We start from the raw sequence: 15,141 nt of genomic DNA, 5'->3' as shown, positions 1-15,141 counted from the left end.
TCTCTTCTTGCCTGTTTTTCCTTGTTTCTGTGTTTTTGATCAGGGATCAGCAAATTAGAAGATTGTGTATTTGAAAAGTGTTTCATTCCCTCAAGCACACATACACTTCCCCCAGCACTGTTTATTGTCTCCATCAATGACAGGAGAAACCTGAGTAAAATCCCAAACCCAAAAGATTGAGAACAGAAATGCAAAGGTGGCATCATCTGTGTGACAGCTCAGTCCCCAGTCACTAGACTCCTGACACTGTCATCAAGTTCAGTTGAGTTAAAATTTCATCAAATAGTGAGATTTTGTTTGTTTGTTTTTTAGTTTTTTGCAGGGAGGGGGAGGCAGAAGGGGGGCTGATGACTGCAGGCACCAAAATGGAAACTCAAAAGAGAGAAAGTAATTATGTAAATTGTGTTTTTCGAAGGCATTGAGAATTTTTCATTCACATACTCTTAAGTCTCCGCAAGCACATTTCATTCCTGTCTGGGGGGATGAAAGCGTTGCCACGGCCTCATCTGCGGGCTTGCGGCCAGGCAGGTTTCTCTGTGTGTACGTGCAGGGAAGAGTGGGCAGTTGGCAGCCGTTCAGCCTTGATTGCAGTCATTCATAAAACCCAGCCGCGCGGAGGGCGGAGTCAGGGGGAGCTTCCCTGAGATGCTTGCAGGATGCCTCATTTGCATAAATCCTCAGTGATGCTTTTGAGTGGTGAGGGGTGCTCACAAGCCCTTCCAAGACTGTGAAGAGTCCACATCTGATAACCCCCTGAATAACTGAAGACGTTGCAGGAATAAGAGGTCACCACCTTGGACTCCTGGTCTCTCCCTCCATAACCATTCTGGGAAGTTGGCATTGTGGCCTGTCTGTGGCCTCCTTGAGTCTGGGTGAAGGAATAAATCATACATAAGGAAGACCCTTGATCACCGCAACCTGCTGACATATCACTCTTGTGTTTCTTAAAGTATGAGGGGTCCGTGTGTTATTATAATAAGTCTAATGCCTGGGAGAGAATGGAAACTGCTGGAGCTGAACAGTTTCCACATATTACAACCGGCAGCACCATTATGGTTTATCCCTCAAACCGCAATAGGCCAGACACAACAATCCAATGACAACTTTAAAGAAATGCTAATCCACCCAGGCTGACAAAAATCTGAGGAGTGCATTGTATTATTTTATGTATCTTGTTCTGAGTGTAGGTTTTTTTTTTTCTTCTCTTTCTCTGGAAGCAATTTCAGCTAAAAGAAGTCAAATTAGAAGATGTAGGAATACATATTGCCATAGTTTAGAGCTCCCTCAAATTGCTTGAATAACTAGCAATCTGAATCAAACAGCTTTCTCCATGAAAACAGATTCAATAGCTAGCTACCTCACTCTAGACTTGAGGTTAGGATTATAGGTTAGTATGAAAAATATGTTTTTTTCTTGTTTTTTAAAAATAAAATATATTAATTAAGTAAGTATATTTTAAATTAAGTACATTTAAATTCTAAGTATATTGCTTTTGAGTATTGATGTGTTTATTCTCATTATCCATTAAAACTTTAAAGTTCAGAAATGCAAGTTTTTACTTAGAAGATTCTGTAGCATGTGCAGACAGATGAAGTATGCCAGCTATTATAGTTTTAAAACAAAACCACTGAGTACTTGAGATTAGATGAGAATTTCCTTACATAGACATGGTCTTTCACACACACACACACACAAATGTATTTTGCTTAGAAACCTACCCTTCATGCTGGCTGACATTCCACATTTATTAGGAAAGAGTTACTTAAAAGCATATTGAAGGAAAACTCTAAGTGACAGATTTCTTTTTTTCCCAAAGCTTTGTCTAAATACCTGAATCTTTAGGGGAAGAAAAAAAAAGAAAAGAACTAAGACAGAGGTTGCATATGGTTTCTCATAGATATAATTCTTCAAAATTTTTTCCCAAGTTGGTGATATTTCCGATATTTTCACAAACCAGTGCATGTAGATTCAACATACCGCGTGGGCTGTTTTTAGTTGAGTGGGAATTGCTAAAGATTTCCCAGTGCTATGAAATGTAACTTCCTGAGCGCTGTACTGGTGTAAGTTATATTAACATTTCAGAGCTCAGAAACCCTGGGGTGTTACTTCTCCCTGGCAACTGCCTGCTTGAATGTTCTCTGAACCCTGCTGCCTGAGTGGCCTTCTCCTCCTTTGACTGGTGACCAGTCTATTAAGAGTTTAGCACTTGGCACTAGACAAACACCGTGTTTCTTTCCTTTGAGCCCAGGAGGGAAGGCTTTGAAATGGCCCCATTTTCTTTTCTCGTCACGTTACACATTGATTTCTAAGTCTCAATTGATCTTGTTTGGAATGAGCTCTGTGTGTGTGTGTGTGTGTGTGTGTGTGTGTGTGTGTGTGTGTGTGTATGCATGTTTCCATGCATTGTGTCCACCATGTTTCCCTGTATCATTTCTTTCAGAAGTGGAGAATTTTGCCGTGCAGCTTTTAGCTCTGAGAAAGCAGTTTATCTGCCACTGCCTCACCACTGGTCCACTTCTGGAATAACATGACTGGCCTTAAATATCAGCAGGGTAGTCAAACCTCCAAGGGCAGTCAAAGCTGCCATGAACGTTAAGAACCAGGTTCATGGTTGAGAATGCTGTGTCCTAAGGGGCTTTTCCACGTAGCAAAGTCTGAGATGTAGGACCCCAGCTTTAAGATCAGGGCTTCCTTGTTCAAAGCAAGGTTTGTTTTAAAGCTTTTGAGGTGAAGGAATATCTGAGCCATTCAAGGACAGCCTCAGAAGGGGATGTTTTCTTGTTTATGCCAATGAATCTCTCCAGCGCTCTGTAAGCCCTGTTGACATGAGGCTAAAGGCATCTCCTCTTGCTGCCCTTTGGAGCTGTGATCCATCCTCTGCATTTATTTATTCTTTGATGGAGAACATAAGACACAAAGACCTTTTCCTGTTTATTTTCACACTATGCAGGTATCTTCTCTATTTATTTTACACACACACACATACATACACACACTTTATTTATGCACATTTCCTTCTGGCTCTTCCTCTTTCTTAGCTTGAAGGGATTTTGAACTTGGGGGATGTCTTGAAGGCTATCAGATCTCTTTTTTCATAAAGGGAAAGACCTGTGTGTGATAAAGGGTGTGAAAAAAGAGTCCGTGTCTTTTAGTAAAATAGCCAAAGCCACAGAAAGTCTTGCCCGTTTTAAACACAACAGCTGTTCCTACGTTTAAGCTTTCAGATGTCTTCATACGGTGAGGCCAAAGCTTTCAGTAGCCTTGCTCCTATGGGGAAGGCTGCTGGCGATCATTTTATTGGTACTAAAAGGGAAATCCAATACCGAGGCCAGCACAGACCTCATCTGGGTGTAACTGAGCTCTTGGCAGCCTGAGTTGAAGGTTTCCAACCCCCAGGGCTTTCCAGGGACTCCAGGTTAACATTAAGGGGTTTGCAAAGAGTTTCCCTTAGACTTGTTTTCAGTACCATGTTTAATTTCCAGATGTTTCTCCCCATTTTATAATTAATAGTGCGTTGTGCTGTCTATCATGCGCCCCAGGTGTGTGGTCAGGGACATGGTGAAGCCTGCTGCCTGCAAAACCCCAAGAAATGTTGAACACCAGCCCCACCAGCCTTCACCGTGAGTATCGCATTGGTTTCATTGACTGAAAAATGTCATCTCTTACACAGATCACTGGTTACAGATGTATTCATTTACACTGCATGCGGGTGTACAAACTGTGGCTCCTCTGGGGTCTCTGGGGGGTCAAAAGCTACTATGGAATTAGATAAAATGATCTGGAAACAGGAGCTCTGTGTATCAATCATCTTTATTAAGTGCTGTTTCTAATGTCGTATGGGAAGCATAAAGCTAATTAGAGGAAAGAGACACATTTTTTAGGGCTCTAGGGTGTCAGAGATTCTATACATTTTGGATTTAGAATGTATGTGGATTGGAGCCTAAGACTCTAGGAATATGGAGAAAAGGTACAGAAAGGGCTACTTTCCTTGTTGTGGATAAGGGAAGTACACAGGTAGTTCATGGCCAACCTCGCACTGGGTCATTTAAAGGTGAGGGATGGCCCATTGATTTTGTTTTTGTTATTGTAACCCTGAGTGTGGATATGTGAAGGGTTAAATGACCAACCTAAGGGAACTAGAGGAGAAAACAAATAAGTAAACTATGTTGAAAATGTGGATTTTGATGAGATGAAACTTGAAGAGCTTTAAAATTCCACAGAGTAGCAAGATATATTCAATCTTTTGAAGAGAATTATGCTCCTGGTAAGAAAAATTAAACATTTCCTTAAAATATCTCAGCAGTGACAATACTGTTAGAATAACCATGACAGACAAGTAGTTACTACCGGGGAAATGTCTCCTTCCAAGTTTTTTTGCAAAAGCCATTGAAGAAATGTGTCTTGAGTGTGATTTTCTATAGGTTTCTTTAGCTCTCTGAGAATTCTTTGAAATAAAACCAAAATAAAGTAAGAAGATTGTCAAAAGGCTACGAGAAGAAAAGTAAATTTTTGTAATTCTTTTGCTATGTCGTTTTTATTCCCATTGGCAAAGACTGAAATTAAATACGACGTTGAAATGCTTATATTTTGTATGTTACATACAATCACAGATTCAATGTTATTTATGTTTTAGGATAAAAAATTTTGGTAAATAAATTTCAAGAGGCTCCATAGATGGGTTATAGATTTTATCTCAATAAGCATACTCGAATATTGTCTTCTACATTTAGTCAGTACTTTTCAAGGAATACAAATAATTTAGATTTAGCCACAGTAAAAATGATTTATAATTACATTTTTTAAAGTTTTAAGTTGGAGGAAGTACTCTTAATGATGTTGCCATTTTCTCCTATAAATGTTCTAGCTATAAAGCCTTTTTCCTGATGGTGGAACTTTGGTTGATAATTCATAAAAAATTTAATGATCCCCACTTTCCATCTTATGTTCTAGGCATTAGAAAACATCTTACGTATATTAGGATTTAAGCAACTTTGGGGAAAGTTCTTTGAGGAATTAAAGTTGATTTTAAAATGTGTTTTATTCCACATATTGAGTTTCCATTTTAATTGGTCCCGCTTATTCCAATGTCCACTTAAAACTGGAATTGTTAGATGTGAAACAGATATTGGCATCCTTGCCAACGAGACTTTAGATAATTTTTTTTCTTACTTTGTTTCTGCTGTCCGTGGACTTGTAGTTGTGGAAATCTGTTGTAACTTACCATGCACCTAGTGGGACTTTCCTGGTGACCCCTCTGAATAGAGTGGGTGAGAAGAAGCAGCTGTCATCTTGTTGGATCCTCTTTTCTGACAATCCCTTCACTCACCCTGTTTTTGTTTTTAATTATGATGATGCACTGATGGATTTTAATTAGTCAGATTTGCACTGTGTGTGTGTGTTTATATAAAATATGTATTACTTACTTTGGCAGAAGTAGGGATAATGGAATACGAACGGGATGTGGATACAGCTGGAGACAAGCAAGTCAATTAATAGACTATTGCAACAGTCCAGAGAAGGTCTTGACCTACAGGAGTAGCAGAGGGTGTGGGAGGGAAACATTTCAAGAGCTTAGTAAGAAGGCAAACAGGCAGTGCTTAGTTGTCAATTGAATATGGTTTGTAAGGAAAGAGTTTAGGGGGCTGTCATTTCCATGGTTTGGTTGATTGAGGACCGCCAGCTGAGATGGGGAGATAAAAAAGCAAATCAGGCCTATGGGTAGCTGGGCAGTGAGGAGTTCAGATTGTGATATGATGATTTGGGGCACCCGTGCATTACCCAAGGGTACCTGTCCAAGAAAAAGTTGGGTACATGAACCTGAAGCACTCAGTTAGCTGGGGAACTAGATGACATCCCCAAAGGGTACAGAGTTGGAAAAAATAACAGAGTGCCTGGGTAGAACCAATGCTTAAGGAGTAGGTAAAAGAAGAAGCTCCCCTGACTCAGCTGAGAAAGAATGGTCAAAGAAGCAGGAGAAACCACGGTGGTAGAAGGACTCAGGAGGGATGCCCAACAGTAAATGTCACAGAAAATCAATAATTTAAGAGATTAAAAAAAAATGTGCATTGGATTTGGCCACAGAGGGGTCATTGGTGGCATTTGCCAGAGCAGTTTTAGCATATAAGTAGGTGGAAATACTCTATTTTTATAGGTGTGACGAGAAAATGAGAAGTCAGGAGAAGGAGATGTTGGTTGTGCATAGTGAGTAGGAAAACAGAGATAGATTATTAGCGGGTGGATAGGGAGTAAGGTGACTGTACTCGGGTCACTTGTACCTTCTATTTTGCAAGTCTAGGTTGATGGCTGCACATGTCAATATACTTTATATTTTGATCACTGTGTGTGTAAACTCTCTGAAGGTTATTTTTTCAGTTATTAAAATGTCACATATTTTAAGCATGCTGTCTAAGTTGTCATCACTTAATCAAAGTAATAAATATCCTAAAAACATTAGTGGATTTCTATAAATTGAGTTTGGTGGCTGCTATTCCTCAGGTATAAGATGCATAGATAAAGCAGTTCCTTCTCAAGTTGGGGGCAGCATTACATAATCCGATCAATGGTATCGCTACATGATATCTGCAACACTAGAAGTATGTTTAAAAAAGAGAAAATGATTCAACTCTTTGGGGTTGACGGCGTCAGAGAAGGACTTTCAGAGCCTGCGACGGTTCATATGAATTTTGAAGGGTGAGTAGTTGAATAGGAAGCAGTTTTAGAATACGGTCTCCAGAAGGAGGAAACAGTTGCCTGGAGGCCCCGAAGCATCAGCTTGTGGGGGATGATTTACAACATGTACTCATTGCTGGAGCCTGTGAGTGTCCACGTGTGCGTATCTGTGTGTTGTCTGCTTGTGTGGGTGAGAGTGAGTGTGTGATGGATGGTGAGTGTGGGTGTGGCGAGTGGGAGAGAGAGAAATAAAGGATTCAGAAGGTGCAGCACCGCATCTCTGAAGAAGAGGACACTGGTCTAACTTGGAGGACGTAAGCTACATGTTGGGTCTTGTCTTTGGTTTTATTTTTAATACAATATTTGAAAGTTGACATAACATTATGGGGTTTTTTGAGTTTTTCAAAGTGATCATGGATTTTAAAAGTCTGAGAAACATTTGTCTACTCATCAATTCCAGACATGGATGGAAGCAGGTCTAAGCAGGAGAGGTAAGGGGTAGGGCAGATTTCAGAATGTTTACCGGGTGGTGTAATTAGGGTACAGTGATTCATTAGCTGTGAAAATACAGCAAAGTGAAGAGGAGATAACTCACTTTATCTCAAGAGATTGAGTGGATGTGATCATGTCAGGAAGAGAGTTAATTTAGGCACTAAAACTAGTTTAGATTTAGCATTAGATGTATGTATTAGTGTCCAAAGATATCTCTGACTGAAACATCCAAAGACAGTTGGCTATTCATACCTCAAACTCAAGAGAGGCTTAGATGAGTTATACTAATTTGTGAACAATTACTTTATAATAAAACCATTAACATAAATGAAATACCACGGAGAACTATACTAGATATATTGTAATAACCTATAAGGGAAAAGAATTTGAATATATATATATATATATATATATTATATATATATAATATATATATAAATATATATATATATTAATATATATATATATTAATATATATATATATTTATATATATATATCTGAATCACTGCCATAAGCCTGAAACTACTACAACATTGTAAATCAAGTCTACTCCAATAAAAAATAAAATTAAGAAAACATATTTAATAGAAAATAGTTTATGATAAATTTAATTTAATTTCAAAGTTGTTTTACAGAGCTTAAAAAGTATGTCTTCTATAAGACTAATTTTATGTCTCCAGAAAGTGAATTTTAGAAATAACTTCATTATTAAAATATTTTAAGATTAAAAATAGAAGAAATAGCACAAGGAGAAGGTGTCAGTTTGAAGGAAAGAATGGAAGGGGCAGGATAGATAACAGCACAGGACTTAGACAAAGAGAAGAGGAATTAAGTAAATTATACAAAATCAGACAAGAACAAACTTGTCTCAGTTTTTCTGGAACTTTCCATGTTTTACTGCTGAAAGTCTCATGTCCTGGGAACCCTCCTCAGTCCTGGGAAAACTGGGATGGCGGGTCACATTAGAACTGCTAAAGTTGGAATGTGAAAGTAGAAATCTAGAAAAAGAGTATATAGCCAAGGAAAAACTATGTTTAGACAAACAGTGTTTACATTCCTGTGGACGGTGACATGATCAGGAATAAGTCGAATCCAGAGAGGTACATAGATCGTGTTTCAGTTCAGTCTTTTTTGGTTTTCCTTTGTTTTTGTCGGTGATTGACTGCTTTTCAAAATTAAGAAAAAATTAATATGCCATACATACAGTTCACTTTTTCAAAGTGTAAAAGTTACTAGCTTTTACAAAATTGTGCAACTATCACCACTATGTAATTTCAGAATATTTTGATCACTCCAAAAAGAAACCTAATATCCACTAGCATTATTCCCTATTCCCCTCAAAACCCAGCTTCTAGAAACCACTAACCTACTTTCTGTCTCTATGGATTTGCCTATTCTGGACATTTACTATAAACTGAATCATATAATACGTGATTATTTATGTCTGTTTTTCATCATTTAGCATACTATTTTCAAGATTCATCCATGTTACAGCAAGTATCAGTACTTCATTCCTTTTATTGCCAAATAGTATTCCATTGTATATATATACCACTTTTTAATTTACCCATCTGTTAATGGACATTTGGATTGTTTCCAATTTGTATGCTGTATAAAGCAGCTTTTAACATTTATGTACAAGTTTTTGAGTGGACATATGTTCTCAGTTCTCTTAAGTATAAACCTAGGAATGAAATTTCTGAGTCATTTGGCAACTGTATGTTTACATTCTTTAGGAACTGTCAAGCTGTGTTTCAAAATAGCTGCACCATTTTACGTTTCTACCAGCAATGTAAGAGGATTCCAATTTCTCTACATCCTGTCAACACTTGTTATTGTCAGTCTTTTTAGTTACAGTCATCTTGTAGGTGTGAAGTGTGTGAATGGTTATCTTATTGTGGTTTTGATTTGTATTTCCCTAATGAATAATGATGTTTAGTATCTTATCGTGTGCTCTTTAGCTATTCGTATTGCTTCTTTGGATAAATATTGATTTAATCTTTTGTCCATTTTTAATTGGGTTATTTGTCTTTATTGTTGAGTTGTAAGAGTTTTTTTATGTATGATGGACACTATATCCTTGTCAGATAAATGCTTTGCAAATATTTTCTCCCATTTAGTGAGTTGTCTTTTCATTTTCTTGATAGTATCTTGAAACACAAGTTTTTAATTTTGATGAAGTTGAATGTTCTATTGGTTACTTGTAGCTTTGGTGTTTTATCTAAGAAATTGTTGTCAAATTCAAGGTCATAAAGATTTACCCCTAGGTTTTCTTTTAAGAGTTTTAGTTTTAGCTTGTACATTTAGGTATTTGATCCATTTTGCGTTACTTTTCATATATGGTGTGAGGTAGGGATCCAATTTCATTCTTTTGCATGTGGACATCCAGCTGTCAAAAAGTGGTGATTGCAGACATACCTGTCTTGCTCCTGATACTAGGGGGAAAGCTTTCAGTCTCTCCCTATTAAATATGATATTAGTCGTGGGGTTTTAGTATATATTCTTTATCAGGTTTAGAAAGTTTCATTCCATTTCTAGTATGTTGAGTGTTCATAACATGAAAGGATCTTGGATTTTCTCAACTGCTTTTTCTGCATCTATTGAGATGATAATGTGCTTTTTTGTCTTTTATCTTATCAATATGGTGTACTGCTTTATTTTCATATGTTGAGACAATTTTGCATTCCCACTTGGCTATCCATTTTATTTGTTGCTTTATTTGATTTGCTAGTATTTTTGAAGATTTTTGTGTAAGTATTTATAAGGGGTACTGGTCTGTAGTTTTCCTGTGATGTCTTTGATTTTGGTATCAGGGTAATACTAGCCTCATAGAACGAACTTGGAAGTATTCCCTACTATTCTATTTAGGAGAATTTTGTGAAAAATAATTTTTCATCAGATGTTTGGTAGACTTCACCAGTGGTGCCATCAGCTTCTCTTTGCAGTAAGTTTTTTTTTTTTTATTAATGCTTATTAATTTCCTTCTTGTTTGAACATTTGTAATGGTTCTGTATCATTGTGTATGTATGTATAGGTAACTGTATCATATGAAATCCCCACATCTTCAGAACAACTCACATTCAAAAGTCAGTTCTATTTAACTCTTGAACCTTTCATGATTTGGGGTTATAGATACTTTTGCTTTCTAATTTTCCGAAAATAAACTTAACATTCTCTCTCTCTCTCATCTGTGTGTGTGTGTGTGTGTGTGTGTGTGCAGGACTGATTTAATCATATAAAAATTACCAGTGTAACCTCAGATTCTAGGTGCTGTGTAGTTAAAGACCAATCAGAAAGAAAGTTAGTATCTAAAAGACCTTGTAAAGACCTTGTAGTTCTTGAATACTGTTGAGATTCTTTGGTTTGAGTTTCTCTGATTACCTTTAGAAAAACTGAGAAACTGGTTTTGATATACTGTTTCTTATTTTTATTTTTACTTATTTTTCTTTTGTTTTGTTAGTTAGACGTTTGTAAGTCCTGTAATTAATTATCAATTTCGTTCATTTAACAAAAAATGAATTTATGTCTGGGTAAAAATTCAGATTGTTGAGTCTCGGGATTTTCCTTGGCCACTCGGTCTTTGTCCTTTCTACTTCCTCTTTTCCAGAATTGTTCTCTCTGTGCAGTGGTAACTCACATCTTGCACTAGATCATCAGGTACCATCCGCCTTGAGGCTTTTGACTTGGGCATGTGTGTCACACACACTGTTCTTTTCCCTTCTCACAGCTTCAGATGAGTCAGCCTTGAATTGACAGGGAGCCTGCATCCATATTTTTCTTTTAAGAGACATAGTTTTTCAGATCTCAAGGGCATGGCTTTTTTCAGCAACAACAATCTTTGTTCAGTTTTGATTATAACATAGGGGCTTCTGAGGATCAACATGTATGGGACTAGAATTCATTTAATCATGGAAATGTGGCAACTTATAGTTAACCTAATTTTAAAATAGTCAACCTTGAGGACCAAAAATATAACTGAGAAAAATATGTATTAATATATTTACTTTTCCCGTAATAGTATGGGAAATCTACATATATGTTTATACTTGAAAATATGATTTTTCATTTAAAATCACATATCTAACAGCAAAATTATATATCAATATTGCAGTAGATAACAGAGTAAACAAAATTGTCTTTGAAGTTGTAAACAGTTGGACAGCAGCCCTTGTCATTGTGTCACTGTGCTTTTAAGATCCACTCACCACACGTGATCTTCAGGCTGTGTGTACTGATGCCCAGAGCTTTGTGTGTTTCACTAGTAGCAGATGGAAGAAGGTCCATGGCTAACACTGAAAATTGGCAACCCACTGGTAGACCATCACCACCTCAGACACACCTCTGTCATGGATCCAGGGGTTCCTCTCAGTAGTCTGGGAGAGACAGTGGATGCTGGAATTTAGCCTGCTTTTCCCCGTTTTCCCTGATCTTGCCCCTCTGCTCCCCCTGAGCCTCCTGGTGTTTTGTGCTCCTGAAGTTCTGCAGATTTCATACTCAATTTTTTCCAAATTCTCCTGAATTTTGATCTCAGTGCAGGTGTGGTCAATGAAGACGAATCAGCTTTGGATGAGAAGGTACCATTGAGCAGAGGGGACTTGAACATCTTCAGCTGGTGGAAGAGTGTGTGGTGGGGAAGCACTGCTGGCTCTGCAGTGAGTCTGGCTAGTCCTTCTCCCTTCAACAAATATTTATTTACTCTGTGTCGTGCACAGAGCCTGGCGTCAGGCACTTGAGGTGATGATGAACAAACCAGAGTCCTTGTCCTTGTAGAACTTAGCATGCAGGAGGAGAAGATCTAAACAACAAACTAACGTACATGTTAAAACTCTTCCTTTTTAACCAGAGCCTAAATGAAGTGCAGGGAAGGAGACCACACAGGGGAAGCTGTTCAGGGAGCAGACTCAAGGTCAAGGAAGGCTCTGGGAGGAGATGAGGTTTAAGGAGAGACTTGAAAGATGAGAAGTCGGCCTTGAGAAGAGTCAGCAGAAGGCAATTCCAGGCATAGAGGATGGTATGTGCAGTGGACCTTATAAGGAAACCAGTGTAGTGTGGTTAGGGAACTAAAAGAAGGGCAGAGAAAAGTGAGGAAGAGGTGGGCAGTGGAGGAGATAAGCAAGGGTTCCATCCAGGTCTTTGGATTTTATGTGAGTCTGTGGAGAAGCTCTGGAAGCCATTCACAGAAGGGAGTATCATGATCCAACGTAGCTGGCCAGTGGGTGGGAAGAAGACGAGGGACCTTGGGAGGCAGTTGTGGTGGTTTCGGCAGAACATAACGGTGGTTTGGACTCTGCTGGTGGCCATAGATGTGGAGCAAGTGGAATTCAGTGAACTTTAGTGGAATTTAAGGAAGCTTTGGAAGCAATGAAAGAGAAGAGGAATTTCTGGTGTGTACTGGAGGGAGGGGGCTTCAAGTCATGTGTGTAATCCCCCATATGCTTGATCGGTCCTGTGTGCATTAAATGCATAGTGTGTAGGAACATTTTCTCATAAAGTCTTAAGCATCCTGTTATGTATCTTCAATGTATCTTCAATGGCGTATGTAAGTGACAAATTTAGAAATCTCACCTTATCACTTTAGGTAAATTTGCAAAGACCTTCAAGTACTGAAGGTAAAAAATGGTGAAAAGTAAAATTGAGTAATAATTGAAACATGATTAGACTTTACCATTTTAAATAAATTTGTCCTTGTGTGATTTTTTTTCACTCTGACATTCTGTTGGGATAGATTTAATAATTTTGTAGGTGTTTGGATACACTAGAGGAAATGAATATTTAAAAATATATACTACTTTTAAAAATATTGCTCCTTTTTTGAAAGGTGTCTCATTTTTCTGAGCAAAATTCAGCCAAGAAGAAAGGGAACATGTTTTCGTTTGCAAAGGATCTTTTAGCTATGTATTTTATTATGAATGAAGGTATTATTCAGAGACAAGCAGCCATTTCTGTACTATTTTCAGCCACACGTTTACATCAAAATGTGATGAGTTTCAATTTTTGCTAAGTTCACTGGTTTTTTTCTTATACTATAAGAGGTATTCAATGTCATAGTCTATAGTTCTATTACCAACTGTAGTAGGGATCATATTGATCAAGTGATAATAGAAAAAAGTTCCAACTAAAAAAAAACATGTTTTTGTCTTTTAGAATAAAGTCAGTACAGCCAGTAACTTGAAAATAGAGACTACTGAGAACACTGACATTTCCGATTCATGGTTATAATTAGGAAATGACAGAATTTTTTTTTAATCGTGTGGCTTTTATAGACCTCATTCTCTTTGTATGATGTGCTGGTTTCTGCAAGTCATTCTATGCCAGTTTACAAAGTCATACAAAGCTCCTCTTTCTGCTGTAACTATTTTAAGATAATATTGTGTTTATCTCTGTCTGAGTGCTCAGAGGAGAAGATGCCTTCTTCTCGGGAATTAAAAGAGTTTTGTTCTTTAGGAGTAGAGCTGTAGTAGTTTTATATGTAACAGTTATCTTTTGTGGAATTTTACTAGTCATTCATTCCTTTCACCAATTACCCCTTCCTGACTGAACTAGGTCCTCTTTTAATGGTGCTCTGAGCAGTTCCTCTGTTGGTGACCCTGATGTAGGAGGACTTTATCCCCTGTATACTGCCCCTGTCCTTTGTTCCTGTGAATAGAGTACGTTTTAGCTAAATGCAATTTTTTTCCCCTCTTGTGCAGAGCATCTGACTTGAATCCTATTCTTTATCATCTTGTTGATTCTATCAGGAAGCCCAAAGGCCATGTTTACCTTAAGCCTAGGGCCAGCCCCAAGCAGCCAGCTTAGTGGAGCTTCAGCCCTTCCGCTTTCTTGGGCTAAGTGATATTTGTCCATAAGAACAAAGAATTATTTTTAAAAGATATCCTAAGGAAACTAAGGTTGCACAAGCCCCAGAAAGTCTTCGACTGAGTTAATTTAATGTCAGCTTTACATCGAGCCACATGATATGGAGAACAACCAAGCTTGGAGGGCGTATGGACTTGGGCTGCATATGGTGGACCCCACATGGACCCGGGAAGTGGCTGGCCCAGGGTGACTCGGCAGGAAAGGGGCAGATCTAGGTCTAGAATTCAGGTTATCTGGGTTCATAGTAGCGGACGGATTCAAAATAGGCAGGTAATCCACATTATTACCAAGGAGAAGAATTTTGCTGTTCTTCAGGGAATAATGAGTAAATTGTAGCTTTAAGGGTTCGAACTATATATTTTCAGTCCTTGCTCTGGTACTCATTTGCTGGATGACATTGACCCACTTCTTTTAACTTCCTAAATCTTTAGTTTTCTCATCTGGAGAATAGGAAGAAAATTGTTTCTAGTTATCTCATTGAGGGTTTTTGAGGATGAAATGAGGTAAAGTACATGAGAGAGTTGTGAATAAAGTACTATATAAATATTATTCTACAAAAGTGGAAGTCAATAATCTCAATAATATTTTACCCATTTAACAAATATTCACCAAGTCTTTATAGTGTGCTGATATTTACACAACTTTGAAAAAGTATATATATATAAATTTTGGCTAAACCAGTCAAAACATAGACTGTATCTTTTCTTATCTATTACTGTTTCTTATTGAGAGGAGTGGTATAAAAAGGCATTGGGGGACTTTTAAAAAGCATACACCCCACCTCATACCACCCCGTCATCTATCCAGTGTTCCTTGCTGTGCGTGAGTAGGGAGGCCAGGAAATGTGTATTTAGATCATTTGCCCAAGTTATCCTGACATAGGCTCCTGATTTAAAACCACTGGTATGTACCACTGAGATGCTCAGTAAAAATGAACATTTGCTGGGATGAGTGATCTTTTCATAAATTAACATTAATGTGAGCATCACTGAATTCTACCTCTCTTCTAAAACTCACGTAGAGAGGAAATAAATACCGGCAATATTATTATTAGAAAGTCGCTGTGCCTCAGGGCCCAGCCTGGTTACTCTGTGAATCACCGCTATTTCCTCTGCTCTTCTACA

At 37.9% G+C, this 15,141-nt stretch overlaps 1 protein-coding gene across 17 annotated transcripts in view; it reads left to right on the top strand.

The window, feature by feature from the left end:
• RIMS1 (regulating synaptic membrane exocytosis 1) overlaps nucleotides 1-15,141 on the top strand; it is a 474,848-nt gene that overhangs the window by 71,849 nt on the left and 387,858 nt on the right. For all 17 annotated transcript variants that reach the window (XM_036871544.1, XM_036871559.1, XM_036871558.1 and 14 more), the window contains exon 2: nucleotides 3,540-3,620. In XM_036871544.1, the coding sequence (XP_036727439.1) occupies nucleotides 3,540-3,620 (81 nt within the window). The remainder of the gene's footprint in view (nucleotides 1-3,539; nucleotides 3,621-15,141) is intronic.

The sequence above is a fragment of the Balaenoptera musculus genome, chromosome 12 (assembly GCF_009873245.2).
Source record: "Balaenoptera musculus isolate JJ_BM4_2016_0621 chromosome 12, mBalMus1.pri.v3, whole genome shotgun sequence".
In the NCBI taxonomy this organism is placed as follows: domain Eukaryota; kingdom Metazoa; phylum Chordata; class Mammalia; order Artiodactyla; family Balaenopteridae; genus Balaenoptera; species Balaenoptera musculus.
This window is presented reverse-complemented; position numbering and strand designations above follow the sequence as displayed.